The 25,282-nt window shown below is 44.8% G+C and overlaps 2 protein-coding genes across 5 annotated transcripts in view; one reads left to right on the plus strand and one right to left on the minus strand.

Moving 5' to 3' along the window:
* Nucleotides 1-14,303, plus strand: part of LOC108919289 (SNF-related serine/threonine-protein kinase-like) — a 32,079-nt gene extending 17,776 nt beyond the window's left edge. For all 3 annotated transcript variants that reach the window (XM_029248349.1, XM_029248350.1, XM_029248351.1), the window contains 3 exons: nt 4,762-4,974; nt 6,719-6,853; nt 9,366-14,303. In XM_029248349.1, coding sequence (XP_029104182.1) covers nt 4,762-4,974; nt 6,719-6,853; nt 9,366-10,668 — 1,651 coding nt within the window. In that variant the 3' untranslated portion in view covers nt 10,669-14,303. The remainder of the gene's footprint in view (nt 1-4,761; nt 4,975-6,718; nt 6,854-9,365) is intronic.
* Nucleotides 14,304-14,387: 84 nt separating this feature from the next.
* ano10a (anoctamin 10a) overlaps nt 14,388-25,282 on the minus strand; it is a 32,015-nt gene continuing 21,120 nt past the window's right edge. The window contains exons 12-13 of one of the 2 annotated variants that reach the window (XM_018727165.2): nt 24,417-24,533; nt 14,388-15,860 (exon numbers count right to left, since the gene is read on the minus strand). In XM_018727165.2, coding sequence (XP_018582681.1) covers nt 15,819-15,860; nt 24,417-24,533 — 159 coding nt within the window. In that variant the 3' untranslated portion in view covers nt 14,388-15,818. Of the gene's footprint in view, nt 15,861-20,118; nt 24,534-25,282 lie in introns of those variants that run through there. The other variant, XM_018727164.2, reaches the window with a different exon arrangement.

A 25,282-nucleotide genomic window follows, 5' to 3' on the forward strand; every position in this document is an offset into this window, starting at 1 on the left:
GAAGGTTCTGTAAGATCTACAAATGTATCCTATCAATCTTTGAGACTTTTGAGGCACTCTCATCAGGAGCTTTACTTTGATATTTCACATTATCTGAAAATCCTTGAATATGGTGGAGATCCAGAGATGTCCACTCAATGACTCACCATCAAAGCTAAATCTTACCTCCTTTTGGTTTAATTTTAGCTGTTGTGCAAGAGACCATCTTCCTGTTTACATTTGACAACAGGATGTGAGAGGATTGCTGATCCCAGTGGTCTGTGCCTTCTTAAGGCTCCATTTATCTGTTTAATTTGACTTAATCATGCATGTTCTTGTCTTGGGCCTGTCAACTCTTCCAGAAGTTTTCAGTCTCATATGTTGCTTGGGGATTATGGTTAGCCTTGAAACCTCTGAGTGAAAGGTGATGAGGCCACATTGGTCTGCTGTGGGGAAAGAATATGTGTGTAGGTGCTCTGCTGGTGCTGTAGGATATCCTCACATGTGGAGGATCTCTTGGTTTGGACAATGGCTGTAAAACCCAGAGCAATTGAAGAAAGAATAGAATATTGGCAGTGATAACTTCTTTGACCCTGATTTGGATCAGTTGTTTAGGGCAGTGAGTGTGTGAAAGTGATGTCGAACTGTCTCTTTTTTCTCTTGTTACATCATTATTAACTCTTTGTTATATCATTGCCATCATTTTCACGATTGGCGTAGATTTTGGACCGATTCGTGTTCCTTCCCAAGATTGCCACACTCACATCATCTTGAAGATTTAACATCTGTTTGTGCAGCTGCCTGAAACGGCAGTCTCAAACCATTCGAGAAGGTAGTCAAAGACCCAACATGGAAGTGAATAAAATTGAGTTACTTCTGATTATACTTTGTAAATATGTCACTGCTCATGGGGAAAAAATATGTAAACTATTGAGGACAACTTAAGTGGTGGACTTCTTGAAAATGCGCACGGTTGCTTGTTGGAAGCAGGAAGGGAGTGCAGTGGCGTTAATCTTTGTAGAAGGTTGAGATGCTGAAATGCTGTTTGTGTGTTCAGCTGTGTTCCACAGCTCAGAGGTCACGTTTAGTACGGGCGCCCTGCCAGGACTTTTCTGCATGGCATCCTGGCCGTCGAAGGCTAGTTCGCGGCATGAAAATGCTGTGCAGCGTGGTGTCGGCAGCTTTCTGGTTCAGCACAGAACAGGTGCGAGAGGCTATCAGGTGGCTGTCAGATATGCTACTGCGATTGCCAGAGATGTGAGGTTATGAGTATTGATTTCACATTTTAATAATTTGCTCTCTTTTTTCCCCCCCTTTCACTGCATTTAGTAAATATAAGCGAGTCCTAAAAATAGCTTTTTAACACAAAAAACATCTTTTTGTTCTGTATGTATGAAGAGAAAATGGTTGGTCATTGTTAGACTGCATTGCTTTTGTACCACTCCCCTCCCCCACTTCATGTGCTGAGATAGACCTGGCTGTAGACTGGAATGTGGTAGTTGTGTGTCTTGACAGGTGAGGCCAGTTACTCCTGTTCTTTTTGGCTTCTGAGGACTGATGAGCCAGCAAAAGACCTTTGGAACACAGGACACTGCACCAGCACTGACTGCTAACCCATTCTGTTGATGTTGTGGGGTTGGTGTAGGTGGCCGTGTGTTCCTTCTTCCTAACCCAGAGACCTCGCTCGACTTGTCTTTTGCTAATGCTTTGCTTTTTCATGCTGTGGTTCTTGTTCTTTCCCGTGGAGCAATTGTGTGGTTTTTCAAATTTAAATTATGTAGTTATAATATGCAAAAGAAATGCAGTTCTAGCGTTTCAGCATAAAATCACACCTCGTGCCACATCATTTTATTTATAAAGTGTACTGGTGGGGGACAAAAACAGAAAGTGCGCTGTACCAGTAGCTCCTCAGCTTGGGAACAACAGAGTGAAAGTTTACCCCAAAGTCAGACTGTATGTACAAATGTCTGTGTATTTCAGATTTAAGTTCTGTACAAATATTGGATATAGCTACAACAAATAAACTACTCTCTGAGTAATTATTAACCCTAAGCTATGTTAAAGCTTAAAATAAGTTAAAATAAATTCTTATTCAATGCTAATTGCTGATGTATTCATCCCAGAAGTATGTGCAATGTTCATTGTGTTCTTGTCACTTTCAGTATTTTGTATATTAGCTTTACTTTGGTCTCCATGGTAACAGTTTACCTCTTATTACTGGTGACGTAAGAATGACCAGCACTGACAAACATGAGACACAAAGTATAAGCATTAAGTGAGGTGAAGCTGGTGGTCCCACAGGCCTATTCAGTGTGGGTGCTCTTTACTGCCATCCGTTGGCTTGGTGGGTAAATACAAGTTGTGTTCACTACAGGCACACGTTTTTGAAAATCTGTTAGTGAATAATTTTACATTTATTTAGCAGATGCTTTTCTCCAAAGCGGCTTCCAGCAGACTCCATGTAGTGTTATCAGCCCATACACCTTTTATTCACCAAGGTGACTTACACTGGTAAATACACTACTTACAATGGGTCACTCATCCACACATCAGTGGAACACACTCTCTTTGTCAGTCACACACTATATGTATAATATGTCCAGTTCTTTTTAAAATACAGTGAATATTTGGAAGAACAACGCTTATATCTTTTAAAATTTGTACCTTGGCCATTCATAACTTGATGAGCAAATATTTTTTTAAGCATACTAAGCCGGGGAAATCTCAAGAATCTGGAAATGTTTCACTGCATCCCGTTGTTGTGCTGGTCCAGGACAGACTTTGAATAGTAAACAGATGTTGCTTCCTGTCCGGTCATTGAAGGAATGTGCTGTTAAATCCGTATCCTTCGCACTCCAGGCCTGAGATATGTGTCGCTTTGAAATGACTTGATGATGTATCCTAAATAAACAAGTTCAGATGTGAAAGGGGAAAAAAATGCTCCCCAATGATTCACTCTTTGTTCTGCTATTTAAAAGAAGTCCTAAGAAATTCAGATTAGTCATGTTTTCCTTTTTTGTTGGAAACGTCTATTTTGGGAGTGTGTGACGCAGTTCCTTCGCCGAATGCCGCCGCTGTTATTATCCAGGGGTGGATTTTCAGCTTCACCATCCTTGTTCAAAGCAGATGTCTGTCAGAGAGAGCGCTCAGGATTTTCTGGTCACGCATGAACACGTTTTACGTAACACCCCCAAACACACAAATGAAAGAAGGTACATGAATGTTAATGCACTTTTTACTTGTAATGTACCGATCCTGCCAGCTTTGGCTCCCTTTCCGTTCTGTAGCCACATTGATGCGAGCCGCCCCTGTGACCTTGTCCCTCTGGCCACAGGCATTGTGACTCCCTCTCAAGCCAACAAAGTCAACACTTGAGAAGTGACGCTGAAGGCAAAAGCATGCTTCTACTGGGCAGACAGTCTACCCCATAAGTGCCACTAAGTATCGCTGAAATTTCTAGATGGGCTGGAGATGGATGACTAGCACCAGATCTAGAATCCTGCCCATGGTCCTCTGGATTGTCTGGGCACCAGTGGACAAGGAGTTGACCAAGAAGTCGGGGAGTTAAGTGGGCTTGGTCACATGGATGGATGCTTGACTGGAAAAAAGTCTTGTGAGATGCTGCAGCCTTGAGCAAGCCTTGAGCAAGTGAACCTCTATAAACGTGCTATAGTTCCATTCCTTCGAGTCCAGAAGACAAAGGAATAGATTTTTTGTGGCAAGACAAATGATGCTGTGTGGAACTCAGGTTCCACTTTGGCAAAATGGGATTGTTTCTACCACATTTCAGGACAATAGACTCTATCTGGACACTATTCCAGTGACACAGCAAGAAGAATGAATGTTTTTCTGCATCTTCCATGACCCTTGTGTGAAAGCAGGCTTAAACCGAGTGGTAATGTCAAAATGTTAAGAATGTACAATATTTTACCAAATAGAAGAAGAAGAGGTGGTGATCTACGGTCTGTGTTCAGTTATTTCTTTCTTGTTGAACTGTTGATCTTTTCTGTGGGCCCTGGCCAGAAGTATGGAATAGCACTCGTCATTGTTACATGGCAACGCAAAGACAAACAAACTACACATTCCATTTATTCATTGTGTCACATCCTGTTAGCCGTGATCATATTCCAGTCATTCTTGAGTGCTTGAGACCGTCCATAGCGGAGATCAGGTGTATTGGTGATCATAAAATGGTCTAAAACAATTTGCATCAGGGTTCCATTGCGATGACCTCATCATATTTCCACTGTCATAACTTGTGCATCCCTTTATACTGTATTATGTGAACCATAAGGATATATACACAATTAACATACAGAAATGTTAAGTTGTTTAGTAGAGCATTCTTATTTTTTTCCACTAAGTTCGCACATTGCTCTTGTTAAAATAATCCAAACATACAACAGTTTTGTTTGTTCACCATTTTAAATGAAAGTAACTTGAATAAAAGATGAAACATTATGTAAAAAGTTTTTGTAAATAAAATGCAATTACTGATGAACACACTGAGTGTGTAAGAAATGTGGCTCCTTAAAGCAGAAGGAGCGTCGTCCTTAGACATTAAAACCAAGCATAACGATATAAATGGGACAGCCGACATGAGTCCAGATGATTGTGACTCGCATAAGTCGTAAGTTGTGGACCACCTGTATTGAGGCTAGGGGTTGCCATTCGTTACTTATAAAATGCATATGACTCCTGAATTTTATTTGCTTTTTAAAACCCTGTTAGTTGCTCTGTTCCTGTGTCAGCGGAGTGATGCTCATGTGCTTCTGCCTCCAGTCTCATCGACCGAATGCTGCAACGGGACCCCAAACGGCGGGCCTCGCTGGATGAAATTGAGCATCATGCCTGGCTGCAGGGTGTGGACCCTTCACCGGCCACCAAATACAGCACCCCGTTGGTGTCGCACAGGAACCTGTCTGAGGAGGAGCACAATGGCATCATCCAGCGCATGGTGCTCGGTGACATTGCCGACCGTGAAACCATCATCGAGTAAGCAGTGCTTACCTTCTGCCCTCACTCTGCTTCTGTGTGCTTATTTAAGTTGAATGCATCTGTAAAGTATTCCCCCAGTATAAAGCCTTATGCCTTCGTTGAATCAGATTAGTAAATCTGCCTTTTTTTGATTTGGGTTCTTAAACTGCTGGTTGTTACATTAATTGAATTAGCTGATGCTTTTCTCCGAAGTGATTTACAATGCTAAGTTACCTACATTATTTACCCATTTATACAGCTGAGTAATTTTTTTTTTTTTTGGCACAAATGAGGGGAAGTAGAAGGGTACTCCAAGGGTACTACAGCAAGTGGTGTAGTATGAACCCATTTAGTGAGCCCAAAAGTAACTGCTGTAACCACTTTGCCACCTGCTGCTTCTTAATATATGTCCTGTTAATATATCCATTCCTAAGGGTTCACTCACAAATCACGTTTGACCCGGGTGCTGCTCCCGCTGCTATATGTGCAATACCTCAAATCACTGCTCATTTGCCGTTTTGTCTCTAATTGCGCTACTACTTCGGTTTCATTGCACCGTTTCTGCATTGTATTGTCTTTGAACCCATGTGGACTACACTACACAGAATTACGCTGTGTTACCGCTGCTGTTAAGCTCCACTTACATTTGCACCTCTTTGTTATACTAGTTATTTTCTTTTGTGTTTTGCAGTACAGTATTTACATTGACATTTAGCAGAAGCTTTTCTCCAAAGTGATGTACATCTCGGAGAACAATACTAATGTATATTACACTAACAGAAGGAGGGATGTAAATGCAGACACGTGATTGAGTACTGTCAGTTTGTCACATACCACCATATAAACCAATGAACATTACATGAGTAGCTCCATAATGTTTTTTCCTGTAGTTGTATGTTGCATTACACTTGACTCTGTACATATGAATGTATAGACTTTAAATTGAAATGGGTTAAATTTCTGCTTAACTGGAGAAGTGTCTTGTTCCTCCAGTGCTGTACATCCTTAAACTAGAGGGTGCTGGAAGGTGACGCACATACACACGTACACTTGAAGTAGCTTTTAAAGTGAGTGGCTATTCTGAGGGCACCCTAGGAGGAGTGCAGTCTGGGCACCGTCAGTGCCTTTATTTATTAACGTTGATCCTTTTGGTTGCTGCCCCATTATAACACTAGTGCTCCACAGGGAGGAACAAATGTCAGTGGCCTAGACCTCAATTTACTTGTACCTCAGATTTGATATTTGTTGTCCATCTTTTTACACAATAGAAGTTTGTTTCTTATGTTTCAGGTGTTTTTCTGTGTGTGTGGGTATGTGTGCATATATAAAATTGTCAATAGAGTTCTTGAATGACTGTATTTAGTTTTCTTTATTTGTTTTAAATAATAATGTGGGCATTTCTGTGGTTCAAATGGTCAGGGGAAAAAATGTTGCCCAGCTGTGCTCTTGAGGCTCACCACTGAAGCAAAGAGCCTGAGATCCTTTCCTGTCTCTCCCAGCTGAGGCAACATGGGTCAGTTTGTATTCTCTGGACCTCCACAGATGGAAGGGTTCATGCTAGGTTCTCCATTTATTTGCTGATGATTTCTTTATTGACATGAATACCTTCACCAAAGGATCTCATCAGAGTGCTTCTCCTTCAGTGCACACATTGACCCTATGTTGCTGAAAGGTTGTAATATTGATGATCAGCCTGAGACTGGTGTCTGCCGAGAGGTCCTTTTGCTGTCACTATTGTAATCCCATCGTCTGCCTTCTTCAGAGCTCTGGAGACCAACAAGTACAACCACATAACAGCCACATACTACCTGCTGGCAGAGAGGATCCTGAGAGAGAAGCAGGAGAAAGAGGTCCAGAATCGCTCCTCTAGCCCCAGCAACATTAAAGCCCAGTTCAGGTACTGTTCAGCATCTAAACTGCTTCTCTCCATCAGTACAACATGGGTGAATTCAAGGTTGTCATTGGGATGACCTAAATTGATTCCGGTAACTAATAAATGGTGACAAGTGTGGCTTGAGCACTTTGCAGCCATGGATGCCGGATAAATCCTGACTGCAGACAGACTTAGCAGTCTAGGTCCCACAGGTCCGCAGTTTGGCTGAAGTTGAGAAATGCTGCATTGTGTGGGACGAATGAAACCACTGTAAACCCTGAACAACCTTGACTTGTATTTTGTACTCCTTTTACAGGGTATTGTTGGTTTTCTTCACTGGGTCTTAGTACACGTTGTCCTTAAGTTACCGCACACACGACTTACAAACACCAGGACTTTCAATAGTCACCCCATTAACCTTAAATTATTTTCGAGTCCAAACGTTTGGCCATAACATCTAAGGACGAACACCCTGTCTGCTGTACAGTATCATAGGATGTTATTGTTTGGATCTCTGTGTTTGCAATTGCAAATTTTTACCCAATTTTTGTTTGTCATTCCCTTTAAGTTACTTTTTGTAGTACACATTCATACATGTTTGTTTATATAACCTCTTGGTTAATATAATGTTGCAATAAGGGGGTTTTCGACTAACAAAGTCAACATATGACAGAATCGTTGGAACAGAACCCTATGGTAAGCTGCAGACCACCTGCACTGCCAAAGAGTGATGCTGTGCAGTTGAGGGAAGTGTGGCTGGTGCTGCAGTGTCCTGTTTTGCTGGGCTTCTTAGGGTATTTTCAGGTCGTGGTTTTGCACTTTAATGGAGATGTGTTGCAGATGTGAGAGCCCTGCTCGTACCAGCGTCCTAGCCTCTGATGGTGTAAGCGAGAGCATACAGACTCCTGAGCACCGTTGAATACAAATTTTGAGTACACCATATTTTTATAGAGGCCACTCCAGCACTTTACCCCGAGTACTCCAACTAGCATTAAATACATGCTCCATGCTAAATTAACTGTTCAAGAGACTAATTCTGGAAGTCCGACATTCATGGGCCTTCATGGCAGAAAGTAGCTGTGATTCCAAGACTATAATGCACTTGCAGTCTTATAGAGTACATTTTTAAACAGCTTTATCTGGGTTTCCTGTACAGTTTGGTAAGCGTGACGATGCCTATATGCTATAAATATTCGCACTCTGCAGGGGGTTGGAAATCTTTTTTTCCCTTCCTTATGGCAGCTCCTTTCATATTCCTCAGTACTGCGCCTGTAAGAAAATGGTAAAGTTAAAATAATAATCCCTGTAAAGAATCATTAGCTAATATTTAGCTGACACCTGTATTCAAGGTGACTTACAGTGTAAGATATACTACAGTAAACTTCTTGCTGTCATTCACACATCTATTCAGTAAAAGAATGTAACTATGCACTATGGGAAATATCAAGTAAATCCAGGACCACAGCTGGATTGCCTTTACTTACTAGTTCTCCACTGACCACAATGGCTATCGAATAAACACTGGTCTTCCAGGAAGTGCCTTCAGGAGCAGGACCCTGTCATTTCCTTGGGTAATGGAGCTACCTCTTCTTCCTTGGCATAATTGATCCATCAAAGCAAATTATGAAAGGTCTTGAGACTGAGCTGCAGTGAGACCTAGAAACATTTGTGTACGAATTGCACCACAGCATGTTTTTGCGGCTTTTACTGTGCAGAAATACAGTGGTCTGAGAACTGTGAAGTCAGGCCAAATCGATTCATCTTGAGGCGACAAAGGCGTCAGCCTGGCTTTGTGTTGACTTACCATTGTACAGCTTCCACATGGGCTAAATTAGTTTAGACTGTGCCGTCTCTGTGATTCCTGCCCTTTGTGCAGTGCAGAGAATGGACGCCCAGCCATTGTCTTCATGTTTCCACGGCAACAGCAATTTGCATCGTACCTTGAGCCTCAGTTCAATCTTGATAAGTCTCATTGGTGTGTGGATAGAATGTTAAAGAAAGCGCACACTCAAGGCCTTTCATACCGACTAAATGGGGCTGGAACTTGTTTGCAGGGAGGAGTTACCTACCATGTTTGTGGTGGAAAATACTCTGTTTACATTACAGCAGCATTTATTCTTTTAGTTCTCCAAAGTAATTTACAGTGGTTTACCCATCTATACACCTGGGTAATTTTTACTGTATCAATTCAGGGTAAGTACCTCGATCAAGAGTGTACTACAGTAGAGAATGGGATTTAAACCTGCAGTCTTTGGGTCCAAAGGCAGCAGCTCTAACCATTTCACTACCTTGTACCTTTTCGGTGTGAACATGTGAGCTCATTGACTATTCACTGAGAGCTCAGCAGCCCCAAGGCACAGGTTGACTTTTTATCACCAATAGCATGGTACAAATATTACTAAATATGCATGAATGGAAAATGCTTTCTCAGAACTTGTCATAATACCAAAACATATGGTGCGATAGGATGAGTTGTAGATTCCAGTGATGCATCTTTATTTCCACATGTAATCTTCTGTGTCTTTGGTCCCTGTAGGCAGTCCTGGCCCACGAAAATTGACATGCATCAGGACATCAATGACAGCCTGGCTGGCCCGTCCATCTCGCACCCTGGTGGGCCGCAGTCGCCAGCTCGAAGCACAGAGAACCTGCTGAACGGCCACCGGAGTAAGGGTCTTTTGGACCTTGGCCGCCGTGAGGAACTTGGTGAGCCCCCCATGCTGCCCTTGTCCACTGGGAGCTGTTCTGCAGGGCCCACCTCCAGCCCGCCAAAGGCCACCGCGGCTGCCGGCAAGCCGCGCACCTGCCTGTTCAGGGTGGAGGAGGACGAAGAAGAGGAAGAGGAGCAGGAGCCATCACCGCTGCCTGCCCAGGTGGTGCTGCGGCGCAAACCGCCCTCAGTCCCAAGCCGGCTGTCATCTCGCAGGAGCGCGCCAGTGCTCAACCAGATCTTTGAGGAGGAGGGCGAGTCGGATGACGACTTCGACATGGACGAGGGGCTTCCGCCCAAGTTGAGTCGGCTGAAGATGAGCATGGCGTCGCCAGGCACGGCCCATAAACGCTTTCCTCGCCGCAAGAGCCAAGGGCGCGGATCAAGCTGCTCGAGCTCGGAGACAAGTGACGACGACTCTGAGAGCCACCGCCGGCGCCTAGATAAGGACTCGGGCTTTGCCTATGGCTGGAACCGGCGGGACAGCAGTGAGGGTCCACCGGGAAACCCTGGAGGCAATGGGGGTGGGCAGGGTGAGCCTCCTGGAGAGGGGGGCAACTCAGGTCCAGATAGGGGCAACCCCCCTTGTGGAGGAGGGGACGGTGGTGGAGATAGAGGTGGTGAAGGTAACAAAGGACAGGGCAGTCCTGCCAACTGCTCCAGTGGCGGCAGCAATCATACCGCCGCAGGATCCACCCGAGGATCGGCCAGTACGGCCGGAGGCCTTGTCGAGAGCCTGAAACTCATGAGCCTCTGTCTTAGCTCGCAGTTCCACCACCTTGCCAGCGGTGGCAGCAGTGGGAGCAGGCCTAGATTCATCATGGACCCCCATGGCTTCTCCAACATCAAGGTGCAAGAGCGCTCCGCCTGGAGAATGTGCATCGGAGGCTCCACTGGGAGCCTGGACCGTGTTTCGCTGCTGGGTGGCGCGGTGCCTGTCGCCGACCCCACCCCCGCACCTGTCGCTCGCAGCGAGCAGGACCAGGTCAGGGAGCACAGCATGAACCTGAAAAACAAGGTCCTGCAGCTACCTCTCAGTGACAAGACCATCTCTGTGAACATTCAGCGCAACCCCAAGGAGGGCTTACTCTGTACCTCTGGCCAGGCCAGCTGCTGCCAGGTCATATGATGGGGGCTGGCCGTCCCCCACCCCCAACTGCGGCTGTAGCATTCTCATACTTGATCAGTACCCTCCTTCCAGTAGCTGAACTTCTTCCATGCACACCACTACCTGACCATGTTTCCCTATTGTTGTTAAGTGGTTTTGCTCCTCTCCGCATGGGGTTGGGGGTTAGGGGTTGGCTGTACGCAACAGTTGCACGCCCCTCAGCCCTTTCCCTGCTTATTTCAGTCTGTTTTCATATAATCCCATACTTTTTCTTTGTTCGGTTGCATTTGCATTTACTTGTTCATTCAGAACAATCTGATATTGCATTCAGGAGATGATGAAACATAGACTGAGCGAGAGAAAGAGAAAGCACTTAACAGTAGATATAACCTCAGACGGTGACATTCATTATTTCTGCGATGCCTTTCTTCGGAAAAACAATCAATGGCCTCTAGTCAGAGCTGGAATAGGGACCGTAGAGGGTTCTTGGAGCTGCTGGGACAAGTTCTGTGTTGAGCAGGTGGACTGATCTATGTTTTGACACCTTTGAGTCTTAAATATACAACTTATTTAAAAGAAACAGGAAAACAAATTGTATTTAAATTTTAAAATCTTTCTCCTATTTTAACCTAGTGGCACAACTAGATATAACTACTGTTATTTAATATTGCACATAGACAATCTTTCTTTTTAATGCTATTTGAGATTAAAGTTTATTTTTAAATTGTCAGTCATACTGAGTTGGTGTGAAGATTTTACTGCCTTTTTTTAAATACCCTCCTAGTTTACGAATGCCGGTCCTTATTTTGTTTTCTCATGCACAGTAATGCGGGTGTCTTTGCATTTAGCAGCCAATCTGAAACTAAGAGGTAAAGGGATATTGGTTCCTGTCCAAATGTCAACCATAATCGGGGTCCTCGTGTGTACAGGTGCAGAATGAGAAGAATTAGCAGAGAAAGGTTTTTAGCACAAGGTCGGACATTGTGCGGTAAAATTGAACCTGAATGATGCTGCTTTTTCACTAACCACCTGTTGCAGGGAAGCATTGCTTACAGAAGTGTAAACAAATAAACAAGGGCTGGAATGGAACAGGTGTTTCAGGAGCGCCCAGATTAAGGTGCGGAGATCCTCGGCATAGGTTGTTGTACACATCACCTGGAAAGTTCTCTTTCAGGAGTCAGACCTCCTAGTTTATAAAGAAAATGGCTACTTGTTTTAAAACATTTAATAGTGTTCATGTGACTGTTGAACATAAAGTTAAAGATGTAAGACTACCTAGATGGAGGCTCTGCTGCACTGATTTTGGGGTTTAAAGTAACTATGCTTATTTATTCTCTTTTAAGTTGGGGCTTTTGATCTCCACAAATTAGTTGCACTTTTTTTTTTTTATTTTTTTATTTTTAAATGCCTGTCTCTTAGATTTATTTTTAAGAACTGGTAATGTGTACATGTTTTAAACTTATATGTGTGCACTTTTTGTGGTTGTTCAGAGGACTGCTGTTTTAGTCACGAGGATGGCAGGCAGTTGGATCCGCCCCCCTTTGGGTCCTAAACGCTGCTGTGTTGCCATGGGAACGGATAGCGGTCCCTCTTTCAGGGTGCCCGCTGGAGTCCTGGGTTCAGCAATGTCGGGTGTTAGCTTTAGTGAACCGTACAGACAGACCATAGATAATGCAGGTCTGGCGGAAAACGAGGGGGAGAGATTATATATTCAAAGGGCATTGGCAATAAGATATATGTTGCAGCTATCTGTACATTTTATATATCTTTATTTTTAAAACATGTATAGCCTTGGAGAGAAGATTATAAACCAGGTGTGTATTTTCCTTTGTTTCCTCCCCAACAGAAGATGTGTAAATAGGAGTGTAAATATGGTGCTGTACATTTTGAAGAAGTGTTGACCATTCGGTGAATAGCTGTCATATCTAGCCTTACTAGTCCATGTGAGTGTTGCCGAAGTAAAAAGTGTAGAAGAAACAGCTGAATCGGTAACGTGGGTCTGACTGTAGTCTTATCCCGATGTACCCAAGTGAATCTGTGCATGTGTTGTACTCTGAAATAATAAATAATCTGTTGAGGTACAGCAAAAGAAAAGCTAGAAAACCACTATTGCTGAGAAGAGGGTACGGGACCAACTACTGTTACTTGGGTTGAAGAAATAGAGAAACAGAAGTTATTGAATCAAATCCTGTATTGAACATCTGTTTTCAAAAGCTACACGTAGACATGGATATGTCCAAAATTAAATGTTGTGGGAAAAACACAGTTTTTAATTATGTCTATTTTTTTACCCCCACCCTCACTCATTTCTGGTGTGTGTCTCTCTTTGGAGTTGCATAACAATATTATTTCACCTTTGTGTCACTGCCTGCCAGCGACATGGTGTCAGCTTGTAGGGTCTCTTCAGCGTCAGTCACAGGATGCTTTTATAAAAAGCTGACTTGTGTTGAAAATGAGTCCCGAGGGGAAAGTGTCGCTGCACATATTAATCACAAACAAATTAAAGCATTAAGGCTGGAAGACTATTCTTCGCTTCACTTGTACTCTATTTGGGTTTAGTTTTTCAAAAAAATCAACGTTACGGTTCTGCCACTGATGATACACCGTTTATGCTTTATTAGTCAGCGTGTTGCTAAATTTGGGTGCTTTTGCCGCCCTAATTGTTGGGCCAAAGAGCTTTTGAGCCGTACTAGACTGCTGGATTTCCTGTCTTTGGCAGAAGGGGAAAATGGAAATGAATGCCAAACACATGTTGGTACTGTAAGAAGGGAACAGATGCTGAGCAAACCAGTATTACGTGTGACAATATAATGTACCTTTAGTACATACCGTACTTGTGACAATATGTGACACACTGAAGCAACCATTAAACGTGCTTGGATTATGTTGAATAAATATCTTTTTCATACCTAAAGGAACAGGATGAAGGGGTGAGACTTTGAAAAATGTTCAAATGTTTTTCATCGGCGTCCTACTGTGGGAACGACTCCAGCTGTCTTGCGCTGCCATGAGGGACCTTTAGAGTTCTGTTTCCTGAGCAGGAGCACAAGAGTGGAGCTGGCGGTGAAGGTTGGGATGGTGGTCCAGCATCTGGAGTGGGATCCATGGGCTCGTGGCACCGTGGCTGCTGTGGGACCCTCCCCTCAATTCCCTTCTCCCGGCCCTGTCTGCTCCCTGCCTAAATAAGGAAGGAGGACCTGGACCAGCATCTGCTCTGTGTCCCACTGATCCTCTGTTGCTCATGTTACCATGGTGAATAAGGAGATTGAGTCCCTAATGTGTGCTGCTGGACAGCTTTTTTTTTTTCTTTTTTTCTTTTAAAATATATTAACAGGGAGGTTGAGTAAAATTCTGGCTGGGTTAGACTCAGCATTACCAGATTTAGTTTTTTACCCTAGCTAAAGGGAAATCTATATCTTTGGGTCATAAAAATTAATCTTGAAAAAGCTGCTTAACAGAAACCCAGGGGCTCTGGGCACATGGGGGGTCAGGGGCCATAATGGCTTTGCCCTCCCTTTAATGAAAGCGTTAACTGAATTACACACCTTTATCTATTTGAGTGTATTTTCACCAGGACTGAGGGTTCAAAAATTTGGTTGCAGAGAGAGAGTACTGAAAACCAAAGGTGCTCATTTGAATAACACACACACCGCAAAAGTGAAAGCAGAACCATCGATCACAAAGCGAAACAAGACGGGAGCCATTGGCCTCTCCTTTTTCTAAATCAATTTCACACAGGATTCATAAAGTATAAGATTTCATTTAGTGGAAGTCAAAGGCACCATCTCCCCCATTACATGGCAGAAATTGGACAAACACACACTGACAGTTTGCAGGCGAGATTAATTAACCTTTTCGAGCCGCAAGTTTCCTGCTCGCTTCAGACGTCTTCGCTGGGTGGGGGTGGAGTGTTGCTGAAGTTATTCCTGGAAACCGTATGTAAATTCATACCTGACAGTATGAAACGCTCAAATCGCCGTCTCACTCGCTTCTAATTACCGTCTCCTTTCAAGTGTCTCTAACGAGACGGTCACCGTCGACTTTTGGGTTCCACCGGGACACCGAGGGCCCGTTACCCAGGAACGACGCTGTTCAAGCTTTCGGTACATGTGTGATATATTTTGCAAAGGAGTTTCCGTGCTAGATGCTGTTCTGTTTGCAACATGTAGCACTGGAGTCGTGATTCTGGGTTCAGCATCCATGCTTTGGCTGAAGCATTCATTTTGACCGTCCCCGTGCTTTTGAGGTATTTATATGTTTACATCATGAACGTGATTTTGATATAAGGTGGCAGCCATGTTCTGAAAGACATGCGATGGTACATTGGTGTGAGAAGCTGTATGCAGGACACTGCGTTTACCTGACTTTGGGGAGTGTACAGAGCAGAAGGGGGTGAATCGGAGCGCTGCGCTCTGCTCCCTGAGTTCTTTCGTTGAACCAACATTAAAAAGACTCCCAATAACAGTCACTCTTAACAGAAACAGGACCACTGCTGGAACATTCTAGATTAGTGCTCAATAGCTTTGGCCTGTCTGGACTCCTGCTGAGCCATCATGACACGGAACAGGTTCAGGGTGTGGCTTCGGCTGACCGAAGGGGTGTAAAGAGCACGGTGCGGTACACGGCAGGGCAGGTGGTGGTTAAAGAGCAAACGGTTGCTGCAACTATACAGTCAGTGATGCAAATGGATATGATCCACAAGTGCAGCCCGTGTGACGCATGCAGGATAAAAGCCGTCTTGTCCCACACATGGCTGAACCACAAACCTTCAGCATTAATTTTTATACCTAATGTGCAGAAAAAGGCACCCACCCTCCCCCATACGTTATTCTGATACGTAAATAACGTGAATAAATAACGATCAGTTGCGATGCGGTGAGAATATGGTAATGAACACGGATATACAGTGAACTGTCAAAACTGACAGAACGATGACACCCAGAAGACAGAACGTAACACACGAATGATGAAAACGGAGACACTGTCCAGTAGCACTTAGATTGCTCCTCCTCCTCCTCTACCGCTTCCCAGCTGGTAACGCAGCCATAGAATAACCCATATGTAGTTGAGGCCTCACAGACCAGTGTGGATGGTATCCTCACGGTGCAAAACAGCAGAACACCCGTCCTCAAGGGGAAGCCCTGGTTGTCCACACCGTCTTTCTGTTCTTCTCACTGCTCCTTGTTCTGGATCGCTGCAGCCTCCATCAGTTTCTGCCAAAACAAACATTTTACTATTATTATTACAAATTAAAGATATGATGGATGTGATGAGGGGGGCGTGGTGGTGCAGTGGGTTGGACCGGGTCCTGCTCTCCGGTGGGTCTGGGGTTCGAGTCCCACTTGGGGTGCCTTGCGACGGTCTGGTTTCCCGTTCTGGGTGCGTCCCCTCCCCCTCCAGCCTTACGCCCTGTGTTACCAGGTTAGGCCCCGGTTCCCCACGACCCCGTATGGGACAAGCGGTTTCAGATGATGCGTGTGTGGATGTGACGAAATCATTCCTAGAATATATTGTAAAGCTAAGTTATAAGGACCTGGAAATTGTGGTCAGCAGAATGTGGAACGTCGAGAGCAAGATGGTACTAGTAGCGGTGGGAGAATTAGGATCACTCAAGAAGGGTTTCCATGACAACATGGATACGCTCTCAGGCCAACGAAATGCAACCAAAGTTCGGAAGATCACTGACAGGAATTGCACCTATCCTTAAAATGCTTAATAATAATAATACATTATGCCATCATAACAATCCATTTTGTTCCTTCACTTTTATCTAGAGTGATTTACAATTTGTACAACAAGACCCTTCTGGGCCTTAATCTAGTAACCTGCTATTAACCCCTAAGATACTGTTTCAAACTACATATGCTGGACGCTTAAAAAAACTTGAATTTTTCCGGATATTTCACCTGGGCAGCAGTTGCAGTGTCTTATCAAGTACGTATTCAATTTAGCAATCTCCCCTGTCTCTTTGTGCGCTCCGGTGTTTCACCAGGGAGGCAAGAAAAGCACCGCGACGTGACATATTGACGCATCTTTATCTGCTGCAGTTTTTCAGTGACGCTCCTGCTCGGTGTCTGGGTGCGTTCAGCGGTAACGTACACAGACCCCCCCAGGGCTACAAGGGACGCTGCCGCCATCCGTTATGAAGCTAAAGGATTTCGTAGAAACGATGAGGCCTCGAGGCGCTGAAATACCACGGGTACAATCACACGCCGTTGCGTGATTTATGAACGGGGTGAGCTATGCACCTTGCCGTGAATTTTCCAAATTTCCCCGCAGCTTGTGTTTCATTGCAAAGATGTGTGTATCGAAGAGGAGTGGAGCCCCTGCTCAGACGTGTTAGAGGCCCTTGGTGCAGCAGCTCCATGGAGGAGGTAGAGCAGATGGAGCACGCACGCACGTCTTGTCCTTTCCCAGTGCGACTGCACCCAGAGGTGTGTACCTACGTCTATGGATAAATCGCCACACTCCTTCAGTCTAGTGTGCTTTACCTTCAGGTGCCATTCGCTACAAGAGGAACCGAGCTCAGCTTTTCCACATGTTCTCCTGCAGGGAGCAGATCCATGAGGCTCTCGTACATTTACATTTATTCATTTAGCGGACGCTTTTCTCCAATGTGTGCATTACATTAGGAGAAAGACATGGCTGCAGATGTGACTTAAGTACAGTTAGTTTCCTTCACCATATGCACTGATGTTCATCCCACAAGTTGCTGCATAAAACTTTAGCAGAATATCACCGATTCCTAATCATCTTCCTAGTTTGTTTTTTTTTTTTTTTTTTTGAGATGCATATAAACATTTACATTACATTGCAGGAGTGGCTCAGTAAAGGACTGATCCGAGCGCGATCGTGAACATACCTTAGAGATCATGGGCGAAGTGAGTCTGGAAGAGGTGAGTTTTCAGACCTTTTTAAATGTGGACACAGATTCAGCAGTTCTGAGTGAGAGGGGGAGGTCCTTCCACCACAACGGAGCCAGAACCGAGAAGTCTCTTGCGCTGCATCGGCACAATTACGCGTCATTTTCATTCCTACCAACCTATCAGTTGGAGTTATTTGAATTGAATTTCGTGAGAGTTTCCCTTTAATGCCCCTGCGTTGTCTAACGAGGAACTGCTTTGCATTGACAAGTACCGAGTTTGGATTTTTTTTTTTGTCTCCTGATAGCTGAGTGGTGCAAGACCAGAGCCACGATGCACTCTTCTTCTCAGTCACAGTTTGGCTCGTGCTGCGATAAGTTCTCACCCTCCATTAGCCCTTGTTTGCTATTTCACCGGTTGAAATCGCAGTGATCGTGGCCCCACTTGGACTGTCCACACCGTGTCCACAGAGCGTCAATTCATTTGTATTGTTTTCACGGATTCCTTTTGTCTTTACTGTTCTGCTTTTTTCGCACTACAGATTATTACATGAGCACGGATCATCATATTCATGTATGTTTTGTTTGAACGTAAGAGTACGGGACACAATAACCAAAAAAGAGCTGCACGAACGGAGGTAGGCAGCCATGCGGTATTATGGAGTGATTAAAGGATAACTGCCATGTTATGCTGCGTATTGATAACTAATATGAAGTACTGAAGTAATCATGTCCATTTTGATTGGATTTGATGATACTTCAACATAACTGGGTGTCACTTTGGGGGCTCAGGAACAAAGATGAATTTGGTCGTTGAAGCGAGATCACAGAAAAGAGGCATTAGCAGAGTTGCTGCATATCCAGGACCTCGCGATTCATTCGCACCAACCCACCCAGGTACGAGGAGCGGCGGTTTCATCCGAAAGCCACTGCACGCAGGGGAATAGGAAACATTTCCCGAACAAGGCCCCACTAGTAACGCACATTATTTAATGCTGCCGATCAGGTGTCCTGGATAATGAGGACCTGGGGAGCGGCGAACAGCAATGAGCTGTGACAATGTGTTCTGTTGTGTTTTCAATTCTTAATGAGCTGCTACATAAGTCTAGTGGTGATTGTGTTTGTTCTCAGTGCTCCAGACCATTAAAATGAGCTTCTGTCTTCATAATGGGCATCTGGCACATAAACATTGCGAGTAGCAGCTTTCTGTCCAGCGCTGCCCATCATTCCGTCCGCGAGAAGATCTGATCCCAGACAAACTGGCAGATGCTGGTGTCAGAGGGAGTCCAGATGAGATGAGTTGGGGCGGCGCGCTGGGGAGGCCCTCCGGCCAAACGTTTGACTGTTTGGCATCGGGGACCGAGCTCCATCTCTGAAAACGGGCTGCAAGGGTCACGAATGAAAGGACGCGGGAGGAAATGCACGGTGTTAATGCGGGGTGGCAGATGGCTGGAGCCACCAGCCTGACGCTTGGAAATGATGAGACATTTTTTTCCTCGTCTACCGCCAACGAATTGAGTGTGACAGTAAAACCAAGAATGGCAGCAAGCCGTGAGAGGAATCCTGCAGCTTAATTCACAGTCCCGGTTTTCTGGTCTCCAACATCCACTGCATCTCATTTAAGCTGCTGTATTGTTCATTAGAAAGACTAATAATAATAATAGCAATAATAACTGCATGCACCAAATACCCAAGAATATAAAAACACTGACTTCTCATAAGTACTCAGACTAAGAATACCTTGAAATAGATTAAAGTGTCCCTAGAAGCTGCAGCCAAACTCCAAGGTTTGCTCTGACAGCAGAAACGCGTACATGTGCCTACAGTACGTCAACTTTGCCTCCGCCTAGATGTGGCATCCCAGCTGCAGACACATCAAAACGCCGATGATGCTCTGGTCCCGCATTCTCTAGCTCTACCTAGGAGGCTTTCGCACCAGAAAGACCACAGGCTTTACAGTTGTCTCTTACCGTGAAATCACTATTTAACACCCCTGGGGACGTTACATTTTCCAAAATGGGGGTGTTTATTACAGGTAATATGGTAGTGAAACCGAGCAACTTTCCCTAAAAAGTTTATTGCGTGACGTTTTTCGCGGAAGTTTGAGCTGTTCGCATAGTTAATGAGTTTGTGGATTGTTTCATGTTACGGACTACGGAAGAAAATGGGATTTAAGTTTTTTTTTTTTTCTTTATTTTCTGATTACACAAAAAAATATAGCGGGTATTTTCAAAAATGAGTGGGGACGTTTAATAGAGATTTTACGGTAGTCACTAAAACATACATAATAAACAGAGTTACAACACTTAGCTATTACAGTCATTTACCCATCTATACAACTGGCCCATTAGTGGAGCAATTTATATTCATTCATTTAGCTGATGCTTTTCTCCAATGCGATTTACAAGGTTAAGGTACTAACATTAATTTACCCTTTTATACAGCTGGGCAATTTTACTAGAGCAATTTAGGGTAAGTACATGGCCCAAGGGCATACCAGCTGGAGGTGAGAATTGAACCTGCGATCTTTGGGTGCAAATGCAGTAATTCCAACCACTACACTACCAGTTGTTGCAAATTTAGAGTAAGTACCTTGCTGAAGCGTGCTACATCAGGAGGTGGGATTTGAACCCACAATCTCTGAGTCCAGAAGCAGCTACTCGAACCACTACAGCACCTGCTAACTAAAAGAGGAGGCCAAGTCAGTTTAACCAGGGAAATAATTTGCTAAATGAAGAAGCACTTAATTGCTCAGATGGGATAAAGAGCCGTAGCTCTCCGCTAGTGGCCGATTCCCTCAATTACTGCAAATTTTTGTCACTGAGTGTTTTAAAGTCTTCAACCAAAATCTCATGTTACATAAAGGGCACCTGAGTACCAAATACATTTTTGTACTCATCCAACACCAATAATAACCCCTCACTCTTGAAAATTGGTTTCATCACCTTTAGCTGCAGCGACTACAACCAAATCCTTCCTATAATATCAATCCGTTACATCACTTTCCATCCGCTCTTCCTCAGAAACGCCGGTGGGTTTCCCAACGTGAACCTTTCATTTCAGGTCCTTTTTGGGTCCCATGTTTATGCGTCTCCTGGCTGGAGGGTGATCATACGTCGGGGAAAATTCACGCGGTGGCAGCACCTCAAAGAGCCAAGCTCTATCTACTCCCACGGTTCAGCCCGGACCTTATCTGCGTCGAAGGATTTCGAGCGAGCCGGTTCAGCCTGCAGCTGCTATACGTGACCCATCGCTGTCTTCACAGAGCATGAATCAGCAGAACCTGTTAGATGCGATGAATGAACTACAGGGACGCATTCGCACGACTTCTGTGAAAACCATCTAACTGTCTGCTTCATGCATTATGCTCAGTAGACGTATGAAAATATATGGGGTATAATTAGCTAACAGGGCTCTGCAGACTTTACCGTGGAGCATTGCCTATAAAAGCTTTTTTCCATTGTTTTGTACCCAGCATGGAATGGACAGGAGATGTTCCACGCTGGCAGAAGTTCTCTTGCAAACAGGAACTCAGAACAGGCACTTAGGGACAGCAGCTGGCAGAGTGATTAGAACAACAGAGTAAGAGCTACCCAGCTGTATAAAGGGGTAAATCACTGTAAGCCACTTTGGAGAAAGCATCAGCTAAATGAATAAATGTAATCAGGCCTTTCGTACCCGGGGTTCGAGAACACGCTTTCGCTTATTTACAGAAGCGTCTCCGCTCCATCTGCCCCCAGCGGTGTGACGTTCTTATACAGGCGCTTCATTCAAGGAAATGTGCTTTCAGCTGAGAACATTCACACTTCCTCCAACGCCAGGCGCAAAGCTGGCAAGGGCATGGCCCACGTTGCTCACGGCTGCTGATGAAAAGCACGGTAATTTGGGTGTAAGAGCTGCTGTAACATGGGCTGGAAAAATGCGGGTTAAAAGACGAGGCAGTAGCCGTGTTCTCAAACACGCTCCATCCAGCGCCATATCCCCCCCTCCTTAGATAACGGAGAACAATTCACACACGTGGCCTACAGGCACTTTCAAAGCAAGCAGGAGCAGAGCTTCAGGTCCATCTAAGATGAGCTACTTCTGATCCCCACACATCGCATGCCAAGCAAAATGAGTCGTTTTCCAAAAAATATCTGGCTGTAGCCACAGGGTACGGCTGCTGTCAGATACGATTTCTCAAATTCCTTCAGGTTTCGTGTTTGAGCGCACAATTATTTAGCGATTGCTCTTTCCCCGGAGACCCCTACGCAAATAAACAGAGAATCCTTCGGGATCCGACGTCTTGACAACCTGCGTTTCGGAGTGATAACGGTCACCCTCATCTGGCTCATCCTTGCTCACAAGTACATTAGTCTAAAAATAGGAGGCAAGAACATCAGCTGATGTTTCGCTTCTTATACCCCCCTCCCCCCCGCCGTCGCTCTTCATAGAAAGCTCATTATCCAGAACCCGGCAGCTGAGGACTCTGAATATCTCCAAAGCAAGTCCTCGTTGGCCATATTTCAAATGATCGATAACCGAGGGAGCAATTTTCACTGACGGTGCCATTTTTTCCCCACCCGATTTCAAAGAGCATTACCTCTGCCGGCATTTTTCATCTAGGTGTGCGCGTGTCTCCTAGCCACGGGACAGACGGTGTCTCCAAAGAGACCGTCTCCAGCTGCACTTTCCATACGTTCTCTTTCCTTCTGATGTTGCGCATCTTGTCAAAGTTCGACATACAGAGCGGTGCAGTCACGATGACGGGGGACAGCCAGATCTTTCTCGCCCGCGAGGACCTCGTGTGGCAATGACGCACGAACCGCAGACGTCCTCGTTTTACCGCTCCGGCCCCACAAAGCACCTGCTGGGCCTCCTACACTTGTTGCACTCGGATCTATGAATTAAGAGTGTACCGCCACGCACCATTAATCAGCGATGCCAGGCGTCTTGGATTCCAGCCATCAAGTATTAGCGTTGAGCTCATTAGTCCCAACTACTAAGAGAAGTAACAAACCGGGCGATTTTGAACACGTGGTCTTGAACACGAGTTACTCACCGAGTGCTGAAATGGTTCAAATCGGTACTGGTTAATTTTGGGACTATGACTACAAACCTACAGGTATGTTCTTCATATCATAGTATAATACTATGGACTGACCAGTTTAACTGGTTGGGCTGCTGTCTCCAGTAAGAGAAACGGTCTCAGTGGTTCATTACAGGTAAATATAAGTGTCCGGATTCTTAATCTCCTGAGAACATAATGGCTACATAATTAGGCAAACCCAGGCAGGCAGGCAGTCAGGGGGCAACAAATTTTGCTGCTAAACTCAAAAAATAACTTAAAATTAATAGTGCCCTTGGGTAGTAATAAAGTTTTATTAGAACATTGAAGATGTGCTGCCTTATACAGTATGATGGAAACGCTGTATAAGGTATTGCTGCCCATGTCTTTGAAATGTGAATCTTTGTAGGAGACGTTTCCTATGGAACAAACTGTCGCTCCCTGCACTAAACAGCGTATCGCTACTAGTTCCCTTAACCAACCAGTCTTTAAAATATTTCCTTTTCAGCCATTACTCTATAACTTAGTGTCCTGTGCATGCGTAATGTTCACTTATGTGTTATCAGAAATAATTCTATAAAAATAATTTATCTATCATTCATTTTTTCGCCCTTCATGATCTTTATGTGTGTGTAGGTGAAATATTTTTTTTCATATATATGTATGTATAAGGACGTTCATTAATGCAGAGACAGAAGCCTAAGGGGTGTTAATCCGATTCTTGCCCGGGGCACCAAAAACACGAATGCCAGCGCTGTCTATTTCGGTGACACACCCGCTGCATGGGAGCAGTTTCGTGCAATTTCGCTAACCAGTCACAGATTAAAAACATACCCAAATTGCTATGCGGAGAACATTTTTAAAAAAAGGACACCACGGAAAAGTATAAATGGGGTACAACTGATGTACCAGCTTCCTGTGTTTCGCGAGAGTCACACAGTCTTATAGCTGAGTGCAGACTGTAAAACGTGTTGCCACCTTATCGACGGGCTCTGTGTTTACAGACTCCCTGGGAAGAAATGACCCTTTGTCCCTATTTGTCTGTGTGGAAGCTGGAGAAAAGTCACAGACTCCATCTCAATAATCCTCCTGGAATACACATGAGAGGAAATGTTTGTCAGGCCTTTTCCTTCGTCAGGTCAGGGACGGGCGCAGGCCTGTTTCCGACTGCCTTTTGACGTCAGAGGTATCCGGATCTGCCCTGCGGTTGGCCGCCGGTGACCGCCAGTAACAAGAAACGGCTCAGTGGTCTGACAAATTTCTGATGACAGTTATGTAAGCGTGGGCCAATTTTTCCCCCTTACGTTTCATGACACAGAACTGGGCCAGATGGAAACTTGGCCCTAAAAATGAATGTACTTAATGACCAAAGGCCTGGTTCCGGTGGGCACCGGCAACGCAGACCCTGGAGGGTGTGACCCGCCAAAGAGCACCGCTCCCACACAATGGCAGGGTAGCAAGTGGACCAACTTCGAGCGGAACTGATTACTGGGCTGTTTTCAAGCGCGTTGGTGATGGACGCGGCAGATCCAAATAGCTCCTCATCCTGCCCGACAATGACTATATGTGACACTGGGCGTTAAGCGAGGAGACTGATTTCTACTGACAAATGCTCCTGTCCACCCTCCCCTAGTGTTCCTCCCTCCTTTATTAGCACCATACATGGCCTGGAAAACCAGCAATTCACTTTTCTCAATGATGCTTCAGTGATGCTTCAATATGCCACCTATACAAATGCAATGCGACGTGGGTCCAAACTTCCCTGTGCAGGCGTGGATGTAGTCACTGTAAACACTTACAGCGCTTTAGGTTCCCGTACTCTCCGCTTCTGCTGAAATGACGAAGCACTGTATACATTACCTTTTTCTTCAAGGCCTCCATGGACTCGAACTCCACGCGGGCCAGCTTGATCTGGATGTGCCTGGGGACGTCCGGGATCACGAAGGCCAGGATGAACTTAAAGGCCAGAAATACGTGCTGCAAGCAAATCACAAGAGGAACAGCATTCAGCTTCTTCCAGCTTCCGCTATTTATTTAATTACGGTACTCATCCCGTTTTTGCCAACGCTTTCATTCGAAGTGACTGACTGTTATCATACAGTTATCTGGACGATAATCACTTTAAATCATCATAATAAGTTAATTTACAAGGGAGGGAGACTGGATTATGGGTTCAATCCCCCATCACCAACAGAGCCATTAGGAAGATTCTGGCAAAAAAAATTGCATTGTAAGTAATATACTACACTATCTGTGTGATCTGTAATCTCCTTTATAGCTCAATAATAGAAAGTGTTGGCCAAGCACGCTGACCTCGGCGCTTAACAGTGGGGCAAGTTCGGTCGAGTTCAATGTGAGGCATTCCGTTTTTTTTTCCCCAACTGTTCTGCATGTTACGCAACATTAGCATGTCGCAATATTGACACAGCGAAAGCATGACCAGAGCCAACTGCTATCTGTTTGCGGTCTGAAAGAGTCTTGGATCCTGCAGCTAGGAAATTACAGCGGTGATCATGGATTAAAAGCAGACGGTGGCGGCATGACAACGTCACACAAAGCTTTCGTTGTTTAAATCCGCTACTCTTCGAAGATTTGCTCTGGTTCCATCTACTGATGCACTGCTGATTCTTTTGATAGCGAGGCAGTTGGTAGCCTAGTGGTTAGAGCCATTGCCTTTGGACCCAAAGGTCGCAGGTTTCAATTCCACCTCCAGATGTAGTACCTGT

Source organism: Scleropages formosus, chromosome 23 (genome assembly GCF_900964775.1).
Source record: "Scleropages formosus chromosome 23, fSclFor1.1, whole genome shotgun sequence".
In the NCBI taxonomy this organism is placed as follows: domain Eukaryota; kingdom Metazoa; phylum Chordata; class Actinopteri; order Osteoglossiformes; family Osteoglossidae; genus Scleropages; species Scleropages formosus.